Source organism: Cryptomeria japonica, chromosome 4 (assembly GCF_030272615.1).
Source record: "Cryptomeria japonica chromosome 4, Sugi_1.0, whole genome shotgun sequence".
Classification (NCBI taxonomy): domain Eukaryota; kingdom Viridiplantae; phylum Streptophyta; class Pinopsida; order Cupressales; family Cupressaceae; genus Cryptomeria; species Cryptomeria japonica.
In genome coordinates this window covers 351995952-352013446 of record NC_081408.1, presented here as the reverse complement: position 1 = coordinate 352013446, position 17495 = coordinate 351995952, and the positions used below count along the sequence as shown (strand labels likewise).

Sequence of the window (17495 nt, the reverse complement as noted above, 5' to 3'; positions counted from 1 at the left end):
GAGAATTGTATGTACCTTCGTTCTTGATTTGTTTTTTTTTTCTTTTGACTAATCCTTCTGGGTTGGTTGGTATTGTCTTGAATCTAAAAGTACGAAATGTGCTTGTTATGGTTATGATCTATCTTAGTGTTGTCCACTTGAAGGACTAGTATGGCAAAAAAATTAAATGCTTACTATGTAGTAAAATGAATGATTATCACCCTTCCTCCTCTCTCTCTCTAGAAATTTAAAATGCTTGTTATATGTGTAACTATCCCTTAAATGTGAGTTATCTTTTTGCAAGAGAAAGGTTGTGACTACTTGAACCCTTGTGTGAGCCTTATGACACTTATGTGTTTTAGATAATAAAATAATTATGGGTTTGAAAATTAATATTGGTTATTGAGAGCAAATTGTATGTTTACATTAAGGATTCTCCATGTGCTTTGTAGGAAAAATATAATTAAATTCCATCTTAGGTAAGGTGCATTAATATGCGCATAGTTGATTTTGTGAAAATGGCTTTGTTGTGAAAGAATTACCAAAAGAGAACATGTTTTTGATTAAGTAAAAACAGGTTTTAAGGGACCCAAAACCCATTACATTCAAAAGATAATCAAGAAAGAAACAAAACACAACAGCTACAAAAGACCAGCAAAAAAACCAGCAATAGAGAAAAGGACAGCAAGAGGCCAGCAAGAAATTGACCCCAAGCCCAGCATTACAAGAAATTTAAAAACTCTTCATGGTTTCTTCTACATTCTGCACCAAGAGCATCATTGCCTTGGCCGCTTCCCTCAAGTCTATGTTTTCCTAAGCAATCTGACTCTCTTTCATTTTCGTGTCCTTCTCAGCCGTAGTCTGCCTGGTTTTGCGCCTAGGGGTCTGGTGGGTTAGGCTGGAAGTAGGAGCATCTTCTATAATTACCAGGTTCTTCTCCTGGTTTTTCTTTTCCAGATGATTCACCAACGCATTCATATTCTGGGAGGAGACTTTAAGAACCTGGAGGCTGTGGTTCATAAGGCTTTTCAAGGCTTTCTCATTTCGGGCCATCCGGGCATTGACATTGTCCTTGTCCTCCTCCACCTGTTCCTTATGGTTTTAATAACGTCCTCCAAATGTTTCAGGTTGCCTTTTATCATATCTTTCTCCAACTAGTCCTCCATTTCCATTTCCTCCTCCGCTTCACTGTTTTCCGTCTCCTTGTTCTGTTTCCCAGAGTCAGACATCTTAATCAACTTGTTGATCTTAACTTCCAGCTCCCTTTGTTTAGCCTGCATGTTGGTGATGTTTTCAACCACCCACTTCTAAAAATTGAAGAATTCAAGGGTGCAGTTGCAGGCAGTATCCAGGATGGTATCCGCAGAGTCCTTGCTCTGTTCAGTCTCCTCAGCATTAGGGTTTTCACCCTCCTTAGGATTCAAAGCCTCTTTCTCACTTTCCAAGCCCTTAGGGTTGGAGTGACGATTCTCAGAATTTCCCCTTTCCTCTCCTTCTCCATAATTCTCCTCCTTGTTAAGCTCCATTTTAGAATCAGCATCCTTATCCTTTCCCTCTTCTTCATCACAATGCACATCCTTTTCATCCTGCTCGGTTTCAACCTTCCTTTTTTTATGGGTAGGGGTGCTGGGCTCCCCAGTCGAATCAGAGTCTATGATTTTCTTAGATATCTGAGCATTGATGATCAAAGGATCATCCTTGGTAGCCCTAGCCTTATCCTTAATATGTTCATAAATAAGCAGAATGAGTCCTTGGTGCGCTAAAGGATAGGAGCTAGGCTTTTTGGCATGGTCGGCCAGGCTCTCGTTTAGAGAGGAGGCTAAATAGAAGGGCAAGAATATTTTAGCCCCATGGCGGAAGTGGTTCAGGATAGCGAAATGATAGTTGTAAATTTTTGTAAATCTGCCATCCACAGTCAAATATTCCATTAAAGCCCTAAGAAATTTTTGCCAAAAAGGTTTTACCTGTTGGGGGGTGTAGTATGATATGTTGTCCTTCTTCACCAGGTTGCCCTTCTCGCCCTCCATCTTCGGGAAATTTTTGAAAGCCTCAGCGGCATAATTCTTGTCCCTGTAGAATTTTGTCCCCTCCATCTTGAGTCCCGTGACCTCCGCAATCAAATTTTCATCGATTTGCCAAATTTCCCCAAAGGGTAGCCCTGTTGTTGCTCTAGCTTTTAGCTAAACCGTGAGACACAGAGTTTCTACTACCATGGAGCTTCTCCATATAATCAGTGAAACCATGTCTATGGAGCCTTCTCCAAACCTTTCTTTCGCTCTTCCAATTCTCACAACCTAAAGGCTCATTCCTATTTAGGTTACCTCCCATTCTGCTTTCCAAGTAAAGATATCATCTGCTACAATTCTCAATCCGCGGATAAAGCTCTGAAGACTTGTTATTTCTAGTTTCCCCGTGTAAAGAATCTTTCACAGTTTTGAGATTGCTACTCATGTTCATACAAACCTTGCTATTATTACTATTATCTTTCGCACACATATGATCTTGGTTATGATGCCGAGAAACACTCATCATCTGACAGTTAATCCGCCCCCAAAATCTGTCATTGGTACTCATTCCCCAAAAATCAATAATGATATTAGCTTGATCCATTGAGGCGATCAAAGTATAATTGCTCCTTAGTCTCTCGTTTGATATGATTTTCTCCTATGTATTTGACGTCCTTCTCCAATTTGACCCCTTCATTGGCAAGGATATCCGCAACCTTATTGCCCTCTCTAAAGGTATGGGTTATAATAAGGCTAACATAGTTATTTAGAATATATTTAGCATTTTTAATGATATTGGCAATATTCCAGGAAGCATAACTAGTACCTTTAAGGGCTTGTATGAAGTTTAAAGAATCCCCTTCGAGCCAAATTTTTTTAAATTTGAATTCCTGAGCTAGCTAGAGGCTCTTTAGCATGGCCAGAGCTTCAGCCACATGGTTATTTTGGATTCCAAAAGGGGAAGCAAAAGTAGCAATGCAAAATCCTTGAGCATTTCTAATAACTCCCCCTCCACCAGCCTTTCCAGGGTTCCCTTTAGCCACCCCATCAAAATTAACCTTTATCCAGTCATAATCAGGAAACCTCCATACAATGTTATCTCTCTTCTTCTTTTTGTTTGATCTATAGACCTTATGTATTAGGTTCCATTCAGTAAGGATGTCTTTTTCCATTTCATTCATATAAATAATAGCCCATTGCTAATTATTCTTGTGAGGAATGTTGATGTTCTCCTTTATAGCCCTGCATATTTTTTCAAAGACTACTTGAGTATTACACTTATCTTCCCTAAATATCCTATTATTCCTTTCTTTCCAAATGCCCCAGCATATCATGGGGAGGATCAAAGACCATAGGTTCTTGATGATTTGACATTTGGTAGGAAAATTCCATTGCTAGATGATATCCTTGATGCTCTTGTTCATGACCTAGTTAATTTTCCATTTTTCCAACATTTTGCACCAAATTTCCTAGGTGAAGGAGCAGTGAAAAAATAGGTGATCAACTGATTCCCCCTCCTTCTGACAAAGCTCACATCTATTAGGGAATTTGAAGCCCCTTCAGATTAAATTGTCAAGAGTAAGGGTGCTATTATGAGAAGCAAGCCAAAAGAAAATGTTGACTTTAGGGATCAAGATGCTGTTCCAAACTTTGCTCCAAATGGGATTGCTGGTTTGAGAGAAAGTGTTTTTATAGGTAGAAGAAACCATGAATTCACCTTTAGGATCACTTTTCCAGAGGAAAACATCATCATGGCTTTTATTAGGGGAAAAGGACAACAACTCTTTCTGGAGAGAGGAAAATCCAGAATGGATGTCCTCAAGTCTAACCCACTTATTCTCCTTCCAATAGTCACATACCATAAGCCCAAACCTCCTTTTACACTCTTCAATAATTTGAATATTGTTTTGATCATAAAGGGCTTCATTCTTCATCTAGGGGTCTTCCCAAAACCTTATTCTGTCACCTTTTCCAAGGACCCATCCAGCCCCAGCTTTTGCAACTTTTATGGATTTGGTAATACTATTCCAAATGAAGGATCTAGCAGGGATATCTTCAGAGTTAAGGATTCCTTGGATAGTCTGATTTTGAATGTATTTGTCAAACCAAATTTGATTCCAATCTTTCTTAGTGTCATAGGCTCTCCATAACTGCTTGGCAAGAAGAGCTTTGTTAAAGGTTTTTATAACTTTAATCCCCAACCCTCCTTTGTTCTTTGGTCTACACACTTTGTCCCAGGCAATCAAAGGTATTCTCTTTTTTTCTTCCACTCCTGACCATAAGAATCTCTTTTGGATTCTTTCCATAGCTTCAGCAAATTTAGCTGGAATACCAAACAGACTGAGGGTATAAACAGGGAAATTTTGAAGGGTAGCTTGGAGGAGCTGCAGTTTCCCAGCCTGAGATAACATTGAGCCTTTCCATCCAGCAAGTCTCTTATTAATTTTATCAATGATCATATTCTAGAAAGAATTTGGGGGAGTCAACCCTAAAGGAAGACCCAGATAGGTGGAGGGGAGCATTTCCACTTTGCACCCAATAATGTTAGCAATTTTCTGTTGTCTTATGATCGGAGTATTGAGGAAGTACATAGCCGATTTGTCCTAATTAACTTGCTGACCAGTTGCCAAAGCATAGGAGTTAAGAGCTGTTTTGAAGGCATCGGCCTCCTTGACTAAAGAATATCCCATGAGGATAGTGTCATCAACAAACTGTTGATGAGTGCAAAAAAAATTGGCAGAGGAAGGTTGAAGACCTTTGATAGTTTTGCTTTGTTTCAACTTATGAATCAATATGCTCATACTTTCAGCCAAAATGGTAAAAAGGATAGGAGATATGGGATCTCCTTGTCTTAGCCCTCTAGAAGTTTTAAAATTTTTTGTTGGAGATCCATTAAACAAAATAGAGAACATAGGAGTAGTGATTAGTTCTCTGATTATTTTGATAATCTTATCATCAAAACCAAAAGCCCCCACAATTTTAAAGAGAACATCCCACTCAACTCTATCATAAGCCTTTGCCAGATCCAACTTTATCAAGAAACCTTCTTTCTTAGCAGCACTGAGGGAATGAATGTTCTCATGAACAAGAATGATTGAGTCTAGAATCTGCCTACCAGGAACAAAGCCTTTTTGCTCTTCAAATATGATGAAGGGAAGCATCGCCAAAATTCTAGTGGTCAAAACTTTGGATATAATTTTGTAGAAAGAGTTGCATAAGCTAATTGGCCTAAATTTTCCCATAGAATCCGCCCCAACAACTTTGGGGATTAAGGCTATAAAAGTGGAATTCAATTCCTTAAGGATTCTTCTGGATCCAAAAAATTCTTTAACCGCATTAACTGTATCCTCCCCCATAATATGCTAGAATTCTTGGAAGAAGAACATAGGGAAGCCATCAGGGCCTGGAGCTTTATCCCCTTGAAAAGAGAAGACAACTTTTTTGATTTCTCCAGCAGACAGGATAGCAGTAAGGGCCTTATTTTGAATAGGGTTTATGCTCTTAGGAATATTATTAACCAAATTGAGTTGGTGGGTTTGATCAAGGTCCTTGTTACTAGAAAGGAGCTGCTTGAAGAATTTGACAGCTTCATCCCCAATTTCATCCTTATTAAGAAGAGTTCTATTCTCAACAGTTAGTCTTGTGATTCTATTTGCAGCCTTATGTTTTAGAGAAGTCATGTGGAAAAATTTAGTGTTTCTGTCCCCTCCCTTCAGTCATATAGCCCTGGATCTCTGTCTCCAATATATTTCTTCCCTAGAAATAATGTTATGGATGTTGCCTAGGACCTTATCTTCCATGGCTTTGGAATACTTTTTGCAGCCTTCTTCCTGGATGGAATTTTGTATCTGGTCCAGTTCCTCCTTTAATTTTTTCTTTGAATCAAAGATATCACCAAAGACATTCTTGTTCCAGGTCTTAATATTGGTTTTGACATATTTAAGTTTTTTGGCAACTTTATACATGGAAGTTCCATTAACATCAAGATTCCACCATTCAACAATGGAATTTTCCAGATTAGGGTGGGAGGTCCACATCTTATCGAAATGAAAAGGGAATCTCTGCTTATTCTTAGAGTTCTCAGCAACAAAGGAAATGGGATAATGATCTGACCCAATTCTATTGATAACAGAAAGGGAACAACTATGAGAAATAATCCAATCATTAGAGGAAGGGATCTATCAAGTCTTACCTCGATGAGATCACCACCATCTCTTTGGTTAGACCAAGTGTAGGAAGCCCCATTGAGATCCAAATCAATGAGAGCATTGTCATTAATAAAGTCCATCAGGTCAGATTTGCTACCTGGTTAAGCTTGACTACCTCCAAATTTTTCTATATCTTGCAGAGGAGTATTGAAATCTCCCATCACAACCCAGCTGTGCATAGGGAATTTGTTCCTTTTATGCTGAACTTTGTTCTAGAATTTACTTCTAGAAGATTTGGAGTTAGGGGCATAGATATTAGTGATAACAAATTCCTTACCATCAAAGATGCTTTTGGCTTTTAGGGATAAAATATTGCCATCCACATCTACCATATCTCCAGAGGTTGTGCTTTTATTCCAGAATATAGCAACCCCTCCTGAGGCTCCATTCGAGCTACTGCCACAAACCCCTCCATTTTTAAAAAACTTTAATTTCTCCACTTTCTCTTTACTCATTTTGGTTTCCTGAACCAGGATAATATCCGGATTTTGATCTCGAACAAGGTTCCTTAATATATCATGTTTATTGAGACCATTTAGGCCTCTGATGTTCCAAGATATTACTTTCATTTGGAAGCCTGGGGGTAGGACTCCTTGATAGTTCTCTACCTTCCATCAGCTATGTTTTGCTTACTCTCCTGGTCCCTATGCCATTTCATAGTTTTGCATCCCGGTGGGGATCTTGAGGCCCCAAAATCGGCCTTAGATCTGGTTCTGGTTTTTACTCCATTATGACCTCCTGCCTTCTTGGTCTTAATTTTCTTTCCATTTCCTGTTGTGTTTTCTTCTTGTTGTTCTGCTCTAGATTCATCTTGCATGTTGCTCCATAGATCTTCTCTTTTCTAGGATGAAGTGGTCATATTCACTTCTATATTCTGGAATAAAGCATTTAAGTTTGCTTGTGGCGACCCAAAATTGTTACTCCCCATTTCTATTTCCTGTTCTTGAAGCTCTTCCCCTAAACAGGGTTCTTCTTTCTTTGATATGGGTTCATGTAGCTCCTTAGGATGAAAGTCAGTGATATCCTCAATCTCACCATCTTCAAGTGTCTCTAGGCTGATTTCATTCTCCTTCTCCTATGACTGAAGGGCCTCAAAGGTATTGCCTATTTTGATCTCAAACTCCTTGGTTTCACTCTTTTTGTTCCCCTTCAGGGGGGGGTCTTTAGAAGGGTCAGTGGAGTCAACTTTCCGATGTTCTGGTTTGTTTACCAAGTTTCCACTCTTTTCTTCTAACTTGTTGCAGTCTTTGTTGTTATTTTTTTCTTTCCAAACCGGTTTGTGAATTTTTTTTTCTTTCATCACAGGTCTTTTAGGGTTGCTGGGGTAAGCCTTAGCCCGGTGACCTGCTTTTTTGCAAGAGAAAGACACAAAAGGGAGAGATTCAAATTCAATGGCTTGTTCCCATAACCTAAGTTTGGAGTTTATGTCAATAGTACTTGGGAGATCCATATTCTGTGATATGTTGACACACATGCGCGCATACACCAATCTCTTGCGAGCTGCAGTCATTGGGTCTATCACAACAAGCTCCCCAAAGGAGTTAGCAATTCCTGAGAAAACATCCTCCACCTAGTATTCCAATGGTAGCCTAGGCAACCTAACCCACCCCAGAGCAGATTCAAAAAAAGAGTCATTTAGTTCCATATTAGGGGACCATTTTCTAATAGAAAGAGAGGATTTACCAAACATCTAGGGGCCACCACTTAGTACTGCTTCCAGATCTTCCCCACATGAAAAGGAGAACACAAAAAAGCCTCTAGGCAGGGCAGAGACTTCAACCTATCCTTTCATTCTCCATTTTCTATTAACAAAGGATCTAACATCTCAATATTAGGTCGGGGTCCAACAAATTTCCTCACCAGAGAAAGAGTCATTAAAGAGATACTATGGTCAATAACCAAATCAGGAATCTCAATCGCAAGTTTACCTATTCTATTGTCTGATATATCCTTCACAAAGGGGAAAGATGATTTACCAGTTGGTTTACCAGATGCTTGTCTAGCGAAGAGACTATTCCAGGGTTTAGGTATTTGCCCCTCCTTGGTATTTTCTGAGTCGATCTGCACCGCCTCGGGGCATGAATCTTGAGAATTTTTTAAGTTTTCAGGATTGGGAGGAGGGTCCTGTGTTTGTGGGTCCCCATCCTGTCTTCCATCCTCATCATCAGATGTTTGTCCTTGAGCTGCAGTGGAGTCAGACCCAAAAGAACCAGCATCGCTCTTCCCTCCAGTTCTCAAATTCAAATTTCCCCCTCCAAACACTATTCCTTCCATTGTTCCCATTGCACCTTCAACTCCAAAAAGAGAACATGTTATAGTAGCTTCAAGAGTGTAATTAATGTGTTCCACAAAAGATTGTTTTATGTGCATCTTCAAACCAGTTTGATTTAGGACCTATTTTAGCAACACTCCATTTAATTTGCCTTTGGATATAGATAATTGTCTTACTGTGTTTAGAAAGAGCAAATGAAAGACTTGTTAATTTGTATGCATTAATGTGTAATATTTAGTAGATAGCTCCTCATTTACCTTCTTGTTGTATTTCGTTTTTCAATGTTAGGTTGCAGATTTTGATGTATTGTTGTATTGAATTAAGAATAGTGAGTGTTCTCAAGGTCTTATATTACCAAAAAAATTGTTTGTCTTGAATTCTTGTTCGGAAAACTAGAACATTATATTGCAACAACAATAATTGGAAATGTCATGTTAGGTTGTTTGGCACCCTCCTAAAAGATAGCGAAAAGAAAACTATGCAACTAAAATGATAGACTTATATCTAAGCATATAGTGTGATCTTGTAGATCTTGTGTAATCATAGGAAGTAGTTGATTTTCCAATTCTCTTCCTCCTCTTGCCTAAATTATAGGGTTTGTTGTTTTTGAAATGCTATTAAGAATGCAATGATTTAAGAAGAATTTTTATAATGCATATGAGATTGTATGTTTTCTTTGGCTTCTAATTGAATGAGGAAAGTTTTTCGCCTTGGAAAAGAAAATTGCATAGTTAGTAATGTGAATGAAAATGCTTAGTGGAATTTGAGAAAGATATCGGAATGATGTTATTTCCTTATGTAAATTTGAATTGTTAAGAATTTCAGTACATGTATCTAGAGAAAACTCTATTTAGTGATTCATGTGAAAAGCATAATTAAAACTTCCCTTAAGTAGATGATAGCGTATTGAGAAGAACTCCCCATAAATGTGACTGAACCAGTAATGGTGCTATTCTTTGTGTGTTGTAAGAAACGCATACTTGCTATGTGTGCCCATGGTATGGTGAAGTAATCAACCATGGAGGATATGTTTGCTTATGAGTATGGGAAATCATACTATTTATGTGATATTGCATATTTGTTCTCTTATTGAGTGCCAACCCACGGGTTGTTGATAAGTTAGTATGTGAAGGGGTAGTAGTAGAAGTCACTATTCCTTGAATAGTATGAACAACGTATGAGTAATGTCGATGCGAAGCAATTGTAGCTTCCCTATTTCGAGGAAAAATATAGTTTTGTAATGAAACTGTAACATTGGTGTACTCAATACTTCCCCTTGTGATGAACCGATGTATAAGGTTCATGTGTGCTAGCCTATTCCTATCCTTTATTTTGAGCATATAGATGACAGTTCTTGAGCATAATGATGGATTTTATTGGAGCATCTTTTGCCTTGTCTTCATGAGAGGCGTGTTATTTTTCTTACATGAGTTGCCAATTGACTAGTGTTGGTAGACTTGTGGGTAGACCTTAGCCATGTATACCTCTAGCTTACGACGGGTATCCTGAGAGGAACATCACTATGTGGGGTGTGATCTGTGCGTGCCCTATGTGTGAGGTACACTGCCATGCGGGATACGTCCATTGCGTGACCTGTCCGCTTGGAGTATTGCCATGCCGTGCTGAGACACGATGTAGGATGTAGTAGACATTGCGATGCAGCCTACCAATAGGTATAGGGTAGAGCCATGCCACGTGACGATGTGATGCGGGGTGATGTCAAGGTGCACACAACCATGCCATGTGGATGTGTGACTAGGCCACACCACATGATGAGCTACTGCGATAGCTAGATGATTGTTCCTTCCTTCCTCGTTGGTGGCTAGCTGCTAGTCACATAGTGATGTAACGTGCACTTATGATTTTCTTTTATTATTTATTTATTTATTTCCTTGTGGGCCAGCAATTTATTTTATTTTGACCTTGAAGGTTTAGCCATGATCTTGCAATCTTGTTCTTACTTGATTTGATGTTGCAATTCCGGAATTATTTTCTTGCCTTACTGTTGGAATTGATGATTATTATCTTTATACTTCTATACTTTGGTGGCTAAACTGGTTTATCCTTGTTGTTTTCGTATGCTGGTCTTGTGTTGCAATGTGAATTCCTCTCCAAGAACGTAGGAGACGGTCTTGGATGAGTGTATACGAGGAAGCAGACATAGGGAACTTTGAGGATGGAGGTATGTGAGGCTGTGATACAACTAGGATCCACTACCTACCTATGAGTGGTGACTATCTCTTGGAGGCTAAACACCTTACGCAACAAGGGATATTCACGAGGGTCTTGTATGGAAGGTAGCACCGCTATGGTGTACCCTAGCACCATCAAGCCCTTGAGTGAGATGTTGGATATTGATGATCATGTTATTTATTCTGAGAGTAGGCATAGAGATGTAGATCGAGCATGTTATTTTTGACCGAGGATTAGACATGCTCACATGTGGCCTTTTGTGTTGTGCAAATTCCAGTTATGTGGATGGTTATTATGTGTAATCATGGATTAAATGGTGTTAACTTGTCACTATGTTATGGGACATCGTCATTGGAATAGTTCTTATATACCTAGAAAGTGTAAACAATTGAGTTATTTATGTTGCTCCTATTTATTGAAATGATTAACTTGGTGGTAGAAATTTATATTTGAAGCTAGTACTATGGGATAAAGTTTTGCTAAAAGAGGTATGGGTGAAAGAATTTGATCTTGATGACATATTTTCTTGTCATGTTTGATAGATGAGTATGATAACTGTGTCTATATCTTTTAATTGCTATGGTTTGGTGTAATGAAAGGAAAGAAAAATTCTCATTTCTCTACTATGATTGTGTGTAAATTCTGGAATATTTTAAAAAAGTGTATGATTTTAGATGCATTCTGTTAATGGATAATGACATTCGTAGAGGATTTATAAATAATGTTTTAACTATTGACAAATATTTATCTATGCAAGTTGATAATTGTTAATTGAGTTTAAGGGCTAATATGTGTTGTATGACTTCCGCTTAGCCTTGCGACTTCCAGGAGTAAGTCGGAGCCTAGGGGGGGAGAATATAATGCCCCTACCCTAGTCGACCTTGTAAAACTAGTTTGACCTTGGTTGACTTCCTATGTGGCATTCTTGAATGGTTAAATTTCCGTTATGTAATGTTGTAGATTAGATAATATGAATATTGTGCATACCTGATTATTGTGCTTTCGCATCGATTCTTGTGTAAGTTTAATGGTTTCCCTAATTCTTATTATAAATCTCGAGCTAACACCTTCATTGAAAATGTATATATGTATGCTTGCATGACTCATGGTTGCAGGAGATTGCAGGTACAATTCTGCATGGGTGCGAGGTTCGACTACCATCTGAATTCACAGGTTTGAGTGCTCCTCATTAACCCTTAGAAATTGGATTAGGAGGTTGGGAGACCCTCATTTGACCCTAGTTTATGCTCGTGTGAGCGTGGTCAGTTGTCTGTGTGCTTGGCCTTCATGGATTGCGTGTTTTGTTATTTGGTAAATTGAGTAATTATCTTTTTTATTTAATTTGTTAAATGTGTGTTTATGCATAAAAATAAGTAAATTAAGGGACTAGATTAAATAGGCTCCCTTTATGCAATTAGTCGTTATTTAGAATTGCTCAATTTAAATTTGTAGCTAGTTTAATTAAATGATTAATTTATTTAGTTATGATTGTGAAAAGGAAAGATTTAAATTAATTTAATCTCTTGGCCTTTTATAAAAAAATTGAAAGGTTATTTTCTTTTAGTTAATTAAGAAAATCAATTTAATTAGAAAAGCAAGATTAAAATATGTTGATATTGTTTTAAAATAAAAGAATAAAAAAATAATAATAATAAATAAATAAATCAATATATTTTACCCTCATATAATCTTAAAAAAAAAAAATGCTAAGTTGTGTTATTAAAAAAAATAAAATTAGAAATTACATGAGGGAGAGAAAAGCATTTTTTTGATTTAGTTAAAACAAATAAAACAAAATGCTCTTTTTAAATATTTTAATTATTGGAATATATTTTGGGGGAAAAACCTAAAAAGAGTTTAGGTTTCATATATATATTTTTTTTCAAAATTATTTTAGGGGAAGTTCACAGTAAGGAGCCGACAGTCTGTGGGAAGAAGAAATTTTTATGCATGTTGGGGAAATAAGGATCTGGAGCTTGGAGGTTGGGCTCTACAACAAAACTCTTCTAGGAAATGTGAATGGAGGTAGGGTTTTGATTATTTCCTTGCTTGCCAAAGAATCTTACTATTTGGCTTTGAAAGAACAGTGCTGGCTACTGAAAAATCTTACAAAATTAATTCTAGATTTATGTTGGATTTGGGGATTTAAAAACTATGCATTTTGTTTGGAAGAAGTATTGATTATTTGAATGGTTATTTACAATAGATTTGTTAATTTAGTAATCCATGTGGATTCAAAATTAAAATGGGATTATTTCAGCCTCTAAGTGAGATTGTGTGAAAATTACAGATTAAAGTTTTATTTATATATTAGCTGAATAACATTTCTTCCTTTCTCTGTAGTTTTCTGTGTGCTTGAAAATGAATAAATGGATTATGGTTGTGTCTCCCAATTCTGGTTGAGCTTTGTTTTATTTATTTATTTAGGATTATATGTTTTTGGTTCCCAATTTGAATCACAGGGGTTATGCTGGCAAAATTTTGCCATGAATACCCTCCTGTGTTTTCAGCCTATGTGTTTCATTCTGGAAGTTTCATTGTGGAAGAATGAGGAATAGAGTTAAATTTCTTCCTTTTCCCATTCTTTTGTTGCCAATATTTATTTGAAAAGTTCAGCCAATTTGCCTTTGTGGAAGAAAATTGATTGGGTTTTGGTTTTTTTTTTTCCAATCTCTGTTAATTAATTTTGTGGGGTTATAATTTTATTTGTTAAAAAAAAAAATAGTACTATGATTTATTGGAATTTGTTTTCTCAGAGTGCTGGAGATGAGATTTTTAATAATCTCTATTTTAGTTTAAGAGATTTCATAAATCTCTGTGTTCGTTCTATTTTAAAAGAAAATAATAATAATTGGAAATTTAAAAAAAAAAAATAATGGAAAAGGCTACCATGGTAGCATTTGCTACGAGTTGGTAGCGGACTGCTACCATTTGGTAGCAGCGCTACCAATGGTAGTGAACTGCTACCAAATGGTAGCAACGCTACCAAAGGTAGCGGCCTGCTACCATTTGTAGTGTGGGCTACCAAGGGGGCCCACGTGGGTACCCCCCCCCCTCTTTATTTGAATTTTTTTTTTTTTTTTATATTTCTTTTTTATTGTAAAAAAAAATAAAAATTAATAATTCAATATTAAATTAATAAATAAAGTTGGATGAAGTTTAATTAATTAAATTCAAGTTTTTATTTTATATATTATTTAATTCTAGATTATTAAATAATACTTGGATTTTACATAATTGATATTTAGGTAATCCATACTTGATTTCATGTTATTAAATAGATATTGATTGTGCCAAACTTTGGATAATGTATATTATTAACATAGATTAAGTATTAATTGTGGATTAATGTGGATTTTAAATAAAAGTTAATTTAGAAAATCCATAAACTTGATCGACTTTAATAGTTAAATCAATATGGTAAACGAATGCCTCTACCGATTAATGCCTATGTAGATTTATATTTCTATATTTGATTTTGGTTATGTAATGGTAAGACTTGATATGCTTGTTAGGACCATGTCGTCTGGTGGGTCTATGGTTGGCCATAGTGGGTCAAGTCCCTAGTTAGGGAACCGAAAGTCAAGAGACCTCTATATTATTTTTGTGATGTGTTCAATTGGATCCGCTTCTAAAAAGGGATCATTTATGTAATTATTGACTAAAGTGGTCATTGTATAGTGATTGTGTTTGCCTAAATGACAGAGATGTAAATAACATGAACCTTATGTAATCTTAACTATATTAATTGCCAGAGGGGTCTTGCAGTTGAGCAGACCTGGAGATGTAGCCCTCTAGGGGTGAACTCTGAGATCATACCTGTGTTATGTGATGTTTTTGTCTCTCATGTGTTCATAATTAGTGCTAGCATGTATGGATGCATCTTGTAAGTGTATAATGGGGTTTACTGAAGTTAATTTTTGAATGCATGAATATAGTCATCTTGTTAAATGTAGTAATTAGGGTTATACAAGATTGTAAGTATGATTATGGAAAGTATTTTGTTAATGTTAATGAAAAGAAGTAAGCATGGAAAGAAACTCACTAGGTTACAATTATTGGATTGACTTGTCATAAAGCTTATAATTTGAATGTAATGAATGGATAACATATATTGGATTAACTGTCATAATATCTAAATTGGAAATCTAATGGATGAACCTCATTTGGTTATTTACCTTTTTATCTTTATAAATGAACATCGTCATAATAGCTTTATTTCACTAAATTGGATGAATTTATTTAGTTGTTTATCTTTTATTCTAAACAAATAATCCTCACCAAATTAGTTGCATTCTAACTATAATTGGATGAACTTAAATTGGTTATTCCATATTATAACCTTAATAAATGGACTTCATCTCTTAACAATATTTTTAACTACAATGGATGATCCTCATTTGGCTATTTACATTTTATCCTCTATAAATGAACTATGATTTATTAGTTGGTTATGTTTAAACCATAATGAATGAACTTCAATATGTTGTTTACATTTTAATTCCAAATGAAAGAATCTCATCTTATTAGCCATGTTTTAACTATAAAGGATGATCTCATTTGGTTGTTTAATTTTAAACCTAAATAAATGAACTACACCTTAATAACCATATGCTAACAAAAATGGGATGATCTCCTCTAGATTCCTAATTATATCAACCTTAATGGATGAATTTTTTATGTTATCTAGGTGTTAACTTCAATGGGTATATACCCTCATGTTAGTCTCATCTTCAACCTCAATGGATGAACGCGTCCTATTATTTATAATTTTAATTGACTAAACAAATCATATACATGTTCCTAGTAATAACATGTAATCAGTTATTCAGTTTAATTGGATCTAATGTCGTGAGTTGAGTTAGGTGTTAAGTACGTAATCACGTTGGGAAACTCCTTAGGATTGTTTAGTCTTTTGCTGTGTTATCTAAGCATTAGATAACTCCAATGTATCTTAATGTTGTGACTTAATATTAACACTCTTATTATTATTATAAAAAAAAAAATATTTACACTCCATTTGAGTGTTTCAGCTTTATCCCTTCGGGGTTTCCTAGCGGGGCATTACAAATTGTGAAGAATCTAGTGAGTGCATATACGAGTGTAAGTTCTACATTATGCACAATACACATCAAAAATAGTAAGCACTAAAACCAATAAATCTCAGCTCATTAGAAAGACAAGTAAAGAAATGAAAATAAGTAGAAAATCCCTAATGAGAGCTATGGGAAGGCATGAAAGAGTTGAGAATCCAAATGAGCAAAGAATTATGGGCATTCTCTAGTAGACTACCACACAAAGATAAAGCAATTGTTGAAGCCTTGAGATCCTTAATTGAAGAATTTTGGAAGACTAACACAAGGGTCTCTCCTAATCAAATAGATGTTGTAAGGAGGAGAATTGGTAGTCAAATTCATGATCCGCATCAACAATTTTTGGATATGAATCAAATGCAATTGTTCTCCAAGTTTCTAGAGATGTATCCTCAAATTAAAATTAGTCAAAGGTTTTTTGAAATGGTAAAGCCTTTTAATGTCAAAATAAATCACACATTCACAACTTATTGTTCTAGAGTACATATTGAATTTTCTAATCATTATGATGTTTATCTACATATATGTGTAGATTTGCATACTAACAATATTTTACAGGAATGTAACATAAAGGCTCCATCTAGATATTCAGGACATTTCATATCTACCATTTTAAGTGAAAGAGTTGATGGTGAAGAATTTTACAATAACATATGCTTGGATGACACATCTGTTCATTGTGGTGCCTTGCAAAATTTGCCAAGTTTGAATATATGTATAGCACACATGTTATAGGGAACAAACTAGTGGAATTTGGCAAATATAAGACAATGACCTACAATCTAAAATATGACAAAGAAGCAAAAAGGTGTTAATTTTTCAATGAAAAGATTCAAGTGTATCAGTTTATGACCATTTTTCATGAGAATATTGTATGAGTATGGAAGGCATACACATAGAGCTTGATGGTTGGACTTGCAATTCAAGCTATGCAAGGACACATTTCCACTAGATACCATCATTTTAGTTGTTGACTTTGTAGAGAACTACACATTAAATCCATAGGATGAGGTGCAATCCTAGTATTGCAACTCTACACAGGTTGATATATTTGTGCATATAACATTCATTCATGTTGGTGATAGTATAGATGACAAAAATAAGATATTGACGGAGTACCATTTCTATACCAACAATGATTGCATGCATTCTATAGAGTTTGTGCAAGGTTTCTTTTAGATGTTCTATCGTAATTTGGAAAGTAGGGGAATTTCATTCCATCAACATATCAATTGGTCAGATAATTTTTATGGCATTTCCCAAAATATGTTTTGTTCCATTTTTCATCCATTTAATTCAATTATTATTTGATGAATTCGATATGTGTTTCAAAAATCTATTATCTTGCTAATGGTTGTTGAGTTTTTTAATTACAATTGAGATTGGAATACTAATTCACAACTTAGGGATTTTATCCACACTAAGCAACTCTTCATGAACTAGAAACTACATTTAATTATCAACCCAGGGATGTGAACTTGAAATGAGACAACACTGTATATGCACTATGGAAGCCTTCTAAGCTATTGTATCAATTGTGTATAGAAAATAATCTTAAAATAATAAACTGAATTGAAAGCATGACAATGCTCAAAATAAAACTAACTACACAACAGTGGCTGCAGGAAGACTAGTTATTTGCAACAACAATGGTTGCAGGAAGACTAGTTATTTGCAACAACAGTGGCTGCAGGATGCCTATTCTAAAACTCATGAAATAAAATATTCTAAAAACAAAACCTAT

The 17495-nt window shown here is 35.8% G+C and overlaps 1 protein-coding gene across 1 annotated transcript in view; it reads right to left on the bottom strand.

The window, feature by feature from the left end:
• Positions 1 to 1133: 1133 nt before the first annotated feature.
• LOC131063536 (uncharacterized) overlaps positions 1134 to 17495 on the bottom strand; it is a 28359-nt gene continuing 11997 nt past the window's right edge. The window contains exons 2-3 of the mRNA XM_059219157.1: positions 1323 to 1649; positions 1134 to 1187 (exon numbers count right to left, since the gene is read on the bottom strand). Coding sequence (XP_059075140.1) covers positions 1134 to 1187; positions 1323 to 1649 — 381 coding nt within the window. The remainder of the gene's footprint in view (positions 1188 to 1322; positions 1650 to 17495) is intronic.